Source organism: Medicago truncatula, chromosome 7 (genome assembly GCF_003473485.1).
Source record: "Medicago truncatula cultivar Jemalong A17 chromosome 7, MtrunA17r5.0-ANR, whole genome shotgun sequence".
In the NCBI taxonomy this organism is placed as follows: Eukaryota; Viridiplantae; Streptophyta; class Magnoliopsida; order Fabales; family Fabaceae; genus Medicago; species Medicago truncatula.
The window spans coordinates 1,250,227-1,257,603 of record NC_053048.1 but is presented as its reverse complement, the minus strand read 5'-3'; the positions used below and the strand labels follow the sequence as shown (position 1 = coordinate 1,257,603).

The following is a 7,377-nucleotide window of genomic DNA, read 5'->3' as shown; positions in this document are numbered from 1 at the left end:
GTATGTTCAGGCACTCTAAGGCATCCAAGGTCCAACTAAAAAGGTCGAAACACAAAATATGACATGCTCTCTGCCTGAGCTCGCGAGGCGAGGAAGGGTTGTTCGCCGTGGCGAGCGATGCCAGAAACGCTCGCGAGGCGAAAGGAAAGGGCTCGCGAGGCGAGCGATGAAGATCATCACTCGCGAGGCGAGGTTCATAGCTCGCCGTGGCGAGCGATGAATGTCGCTACGGCCAGGCTTCCTATTTTCACAAAAACTCGACGATTCACATGGATCTAAGCTTGTTCTTGATTCCAAAGTTCGTCCTAAACATTATCTAAGGTCTAGGAACACTTTTTACAGCAATCTAATCAATTCCTACCGTTTAATCATCAATTCTAAGGTTTTGACCTAGTTTTCGTTTTCTCCAATTCAATCCTTTCTCAAGGTTTTAGGCCTAATTTCGATTCCTTAATTCATCTTAATCATTATCTAGGGTCTAAGGACAGTTCCTACATCTTTTTAACAAGTTTCCACCGTTCATTCATTAATTCTAGAATTTTAACCTACTTTTCAATTCCTCAAAAACTCATCCTACATCATGTTAAACCTAACCATTGATTCACATACTTAATAGAATTGCAAAGTTAGTCTCACCCTTACCTTAATTTGCAGAAATCGCAGCCCCTCTAGGTCTCTCCCTCTTCTCTTGACTTTTTCTCCCTTTTCTCCAAAAGCAGTCGTAGTACGTTTTGTTTTTCTAAACTAGGTCTCTCCTATTTATATAAATCTTTAACCTACTTATTTTTCTCTTAAATCCAAATATTAATATTCTATTCTAATATATACATATATATATATATATATATATATATATATATATATAAAATATTTCTATAACAATAATAAATAACAAATATATCTCTATAACATATATATATTTCCATAACAAATCATTTATATTTCCATAGCAAATGACATATATTTCTACAACAAATCATGTATATATTTTTATAACAAATGACATATATTTCTGAACCAAATAACATATATACATTTCTAAATCAAATAGCATATATATTTCTAAATCAAATGACATGTATTATATTCCTAAATCAAATAACATTTATATTATACTAATAAATATCAACATATAACATAACAAAATATCACTCATCAAAATAAATCATATAAATCACACAAATCATATAAGTATATTCTAAACTTATTTAAAATAATCAAATAATTAGAGAGGGCGTTACAGACTGGACTACTTCCGTGTTGTGGAAGGAACCAGGATAACTGCTTGTGTCTTTGTCTTTCTTTTCTCTGCTCTGCTCTTTTCCGCTGCAATCTGTCTCTGATCATTTCATCAGAAGCAATCAAACTGCTTCTGAAGTTTTATCAGAAGAAGTATTTTTTTAAGAGAAAAAGAAAACACAATTCAACCCCCCCCCCCCCCCCCCCCCCCCCCCCTTCTTGTGTTTTTCACCTTCAACATCATGACCAAACATTTTTAAACTTTTTACTCAAAAATAAATTCAAGTGTAAAACGTAAAAGAATCGATATACAACAATTGAGTTCACTCACCTCAAAAAAAAAATTTAATTTACATATTATTTATTTTCGAACAAAATTATTAATGAGACAACAGAGATTCGATAACCCCTGTACTTGAAATAATTCACACCTTTATTAAAAGGATAGCTAAAAAAAATTGTTCAAAAAGAAAAATATAGCTAGAAAATAATAAATTTTAAAAAGTTTGTATAACCATTGACCGAATTAAAGACAATTATACAATTCTTACTATGTTTATTAAATAATATGTTATAAGGTATATTCATATTTATAGTAGGAAACTATTATGTTATAAGGTTATATTCATATTTATAGTAGGAAACAATATTATTATTTAAATACTTTTTGACTGCAATATTGTTCATATTTACTACCAACACTATATTTTAAGATATTGCATGGTTTCCTTCATATCAATATATAGCGCATAGTTGAGTTCACTTTTCACATCACAAAAATAAAAATTGTAAGTGTACTCACACATTATTCACAAACAAGTTCTAACTCTAATAACAGAGTTTCAATCAACCTTCTTCTTGGTATAACATACTCCCTGACTAAGAAGATAGCTAGGGATAATGTATTTTTAATTTAAATTAGTTCAAATTTACTTATTACTAATTTTTTATTTTTTATGTGTTGCTTGTTTTTTCTTCTTCAGATTTTTCATCCAAAAAATCTCATGGCTTTCACTACGTCAACCCTAGCTGAAAAGAAGAACAAGGTTTTGTTTATATTGGGTGCAACAGGAACTGGGAAAACTAAACTTTCCATCAACTTGGGCCCTCATTACCCCGCTGAAATTATCAACTCGGACAAGATTCAAGTCTATAAGGGTCTTGATATCGTCACAAATAAGGTACCGGAATCTGAACGCTGCTCGATTCTGTAACACCCCGTTTTCCCAACGTGAAAATTTCATTTATTTAATCAGAGTAATTCACCTAAACGGAATGTCACATTCTTTTCATAAAATCATAAACTGTATAAATAACTATTTATCCTTTAAAATTCAATAACTAAAAAGTCTTTAATACTTCGCAGCGGAAATTATTCAATAATCAAAACAGTCTTTGGCACTAAAGCCTCTTTACAATTATGTCATAAAAATCCATTCTAAAAACATAGTCATAACTCTTCAGAAACAATACGTAAGGAATAGAAAGCAATAACAAATTCTCATCCCGTTACGTATCAGAGCACCTAAAGACACTTGAGCCACCACTCCTACTAATCATTAATACCTGCAAGTTACTCATACGAAGAGCAACATTTTCAAGCAGAAGGGGTGAGATTTCACAAAACAATAATATCAAGCATATAATTCAATAATTATATTTAACAACACAAATAACTTCATCTATTAGTAATAATAATTCTTCATGTAATAATTCTTAATAACTCAACCAACTTCTAATTATCATTTAACACATATTAACCAAATGTAACAAACATAGATCATCACATCATAGTCATAGTTCATATATAGCATAACAACATCTTAATCCTAATTCATATACAACATAACAACATCATTAATTCATAATAATAATTATTCATCAAACATCTCATTATCAATTCATTAATAAAAGACAACTTATCAATTTAACCTAAACATCATCAAGTACACTTAACAACTCATAGATATCATCATGTAATCATCATCACTAATAACTTTAAAACAACACAATATAATCATCTCTTATTAATAGTAATAATTATCTACATCATAACATAAACATCTTCTTATAATAATATAACAACAACGTAACATGATATTCACTTAATAATAATAATAATTATATATACATCATCTCTTCATAATATAATAATATAACAACAACATATTCATCTTCTTATATTAATATAACAACAATGTATTCATCATCTTATGAAAATATAATCAACACATACTAACACCAAAATCAACATCATAAATCTTCAACATAAACATCTTAAACAATATCATCTTAAACATCATAGCATCTTTGATAAACAATTACCAAGTAATCACAACATTCGATCATCATCAATAACATAACATAATATTCACTTAATAATATTAATCATATATAGAACAACATATTCATCACTTAATAGTAACAATTATACACAACATCATAACAACTTAACAATATCATAATCATTATCTTAAACAACATAGCAACGTAACAATATCATAATTAATATCTTAAACAACGTAGCAACATAACAATATCATAATCAACATGTTAAACAACATAGCAACATAATAATATCATAATCAATATGTTAAACAACATAGCAACATAACAATATCATATAATTCACATCATAAACATCGTGTAATCTTCGTAGGTACTTCTTTAACAACACATAGGTAGAAGAAGACTCGACAACTCATAGATGATAATTCATCGACAACTTAACAACTCATGGATGATAATTCATCAACAACGACCTTGACTCGACAAATGCGACAATGCAACTTAGACACTTATATGCATGTGGTACCAATCGTCATCATAAGTATTAATATACTTTTATCGTGCGGAGGACAAAGCTCCTAAAATGTGCGGAGGACAAAGCTCCTAATCGTGGTGAGGACAAAGCTCAATGAAATGCTATGCATGGACTCTTAACAACAAAACACCGTAATCATCGTAATCAACATATCATCATGCATCCAATAATTTGGAGCTAAACGTCATCATTTCATAATATATATATAGACATCATGCACTTAGTTAAATAACAGCAGTAGCACAGTCAAGTCACACAACAATAGAGAGATATCAATATATCAATTGCAATTCACAACATAACAATATTAATGTGAAGCATCAACAACTTAAACATCAAACATCTTCCACATAAGGCATATAAATATTTCACATAACCAACAACAGCAACATAGGCGACACATAAACATCTCAGGATATAACAATATCAAATGATAATCAACAACAACTCATGTAACTTAGTTAAATAACAATAGCAGCATAATCAGATTATATCAACAGCTTAATATCAATTCATTTTCAACAACTTCCTGATCATTCAATAATAATTCAAGTAATGCAATCAATCAATAAATCACATTATAAACACTTAACATTTCAATATAGCTTCACAATTCACAATCATTATCTTTAATAAGTCACACTATGTACCTAAAGTTCATTTCTAACCAATCCAAGCAACTCAAGTCTCACAATGCACTAAAAACACTTAATTCTGGAAGTGCTCGCGAGGCGAGAGCATCTGCTCGCCGTGGCGAGTACAAGCCAACTTTCCAACTAAGGTTGTTCTAGGTTCAATCTCGTTCTAAATCATTCTCTAATCAATAGTAGGCACCTAAAGGTACTCAAAGGCATCTAAGGTTCAACTCAAAAGGTCGAAACACAAAATCTAACATGCTCTCTGCCTTAGCTCGCTATGGCGAGTAAGGTTGCTCGCAATGGCGAGCAATACCAAAACACTCGCGAGGCGAAGGGGAAGGCTCGCGTGGCGAGCGATGAAGATCATCACTCGCGAGGCGAGGATCATAGCTCGCCGTGGCGAGCGATGAATCTAGGCTCGGACATGATGCACTTTCTACACGAAAATCATCATCTAACAAGGTTCAAAGCCTAATTTCAATTCCAGAATTCATCTAAATCATTATCTAAGGTCTAAGGACAGTTTCTACATCTTTTTAACAAGTTTCCACCGTTTAATCATCAATTCTATCAATTTGACCTAATTTCCGATTCTTCTTAAACTCATCCTAATTCATGTTAAACTTAACCATTGATTCACATACTTAATAGAATTGCAAAGTTAGTCTCACCCTTACCTTATAATCAGGAAATCGCAGCCCCTCTAGGTCTCTCCCTCTTCTCTTGGCTTTTTCTCCCTTTTTCCAAAACTGGTTGTACGTACGTTATGTTTTTCTAAACTAGGTCTCTCCTATTTATATAAATCTTTAACCTACTTATTTTTCTCTTAAATCCAAATATTAATATTCTATTCTAACATATACATATATATAAAATATTTCTATAACAATAATAAATAACAAATATATCTCTATAATATATATATATTTCCATAGCAAATGACATATATTTCTACAACAAATCATACATATTTCTATAACAGATTATATATATTTCTACAACAAATCATACATATTTCTACAATAAATAACATTTATTTCTATAACAAATAACATTTATTTCTATAACAAATCACATTTATTTCTGCAACAAATCATATATATTTCTAAATCAAATAACATATATATTTCTAAATCAAATAGCATATATATTTCTAAATCAAATAGCATTTATATTTTTAAATCAAATAACATATATACATTAAATCAAATGACATATATTATACTAATAAATACCAACCTATAACATATCAAAATATCACTCATCAAAATAAATCATATAAATCATACAAATCATATAAGTATATTCTAAACTCATTTAAAATAATCAAATAATTAGAGAGGGCGTTACAGATTCCGCATCACATATTAGGCATCATCAATGATCCTGAATATGACTTTACTATGTATGATTTCTGCAACCACGTGGTTGAATCCCTAGATCTCATAATTGGCAATGGACACCTACCTATTATTGTAGGAGGGTCCAATTCTTATCTAAAAAAATTAGTTGAGGACCCAGCCATTTCATTTCTTTCAAAATATGAATGTTGTTTCATTTGGGTAGACGTGTCTTTGCCTACTCTATATCAATATGTAGGAAAAAGAGTTGATGAAATGGTTCAGACAGGGATGATTGATGAGATTCGAGAATATTTTGTACCTGGGGCAGACAACACAAAGGGAATTAGAAGGGCTATTGGGGTTCCTGAGCTTGATTCTTTTTTTGCGATTGAAAAGAAAAGTGGCATTGATGATGCTATAAAGGAAAATATACTGAAGGAAGCTATTGAAAAAACCAAACAGAACACTTGCATACTAGCTAAAAATCAACTCTCGAAGATCCAGAACATGGCTCATATGCTTGGATCGATGGTGTACAAAATTGATTCTACGGAAGTCTTTGAGACCCTTTTAAGGGGAGAAGATTATAAACACTTGCATCAAGAGATTGTGATTAAGCCAAGCAAGGAGATAGTGAAGAGATTCCTAGAGGAGACGACTGATGGATTTAGATATGAAAAATATTCAAATGAAAATGGGAAACATGCACCCAATGGTGTTTGAAACTTTGGGGAAAAAATTATATAAAAAGAATTTTGTTTATTTTCATTTGGGTATACGAATTAGTTTTCGTGCTAAGAGGAACTTGGTTGTCTTCCCCTCAAAATAAAAATAAAAATTTGTTGTCTTATTTTCCCGTGAGAATAATTTTAAGGTGGGTTGGGTTTTAAGGATGTTGTTGTCTTTTTGTATTTGATAATACAAAAAATAAAATAAAATGTAAAATTAGTTGAATTTTTACAAATAAATAAGAGATGCTTTTTTCTTATGAACTATATACTTGATTTGTAATTTTCTGTCTTGGTTGTTATTTTTCATCTTGTAATGAATAACATTAACTTTTGCGTCAATAAATTCAAACAACAAGACTTAAAAGATTAACAAGAGCTTTAATATATGGTACGCTCACAAATTAAGATGCACTCGTACTTTTGTTTTTTAAATCAACAAAATAACGACAATTTTCATAAAATAAAATGTTCTTTTTAAATTTTTATACTTTAAAAAATATCATTTCATAAGAAAAAACATTATTTCACTGTTTATAGAATCAAACTAAATTTTTTATATTTTATCTAAACAATAATCAATATTCTCTAGTATGAGTAATAAA

General features: G+C 30.2%; 1 protein-coding gene across 1 annotated transcript; it reads left to right on the top strand.

The window, feature by feature from the left end:
* Nucleotides 1-2,243: 2,243 nt before the first annotated feature.
* Nucleotides 2,244-6,767, top strand: LOC25499832 (adenylate isopentenyltransferase 5, chloroplastic). The gene is made up of 2 exons (XM_024770249.1): nucleotides 2,244-2,449; nucleotides 6,044-6,767. Exons 1-2 carry the CDS (start codon nucleotides 2,244-2,246, stop codon nucleotides 6,765-6,767), a joined length of 930 nt encoding a protein of 309 aa, XP_024626017.1.
* The last annotated feature ends 610 nt before the right edge of the window (nucleotides 6,768-7,377 follow it).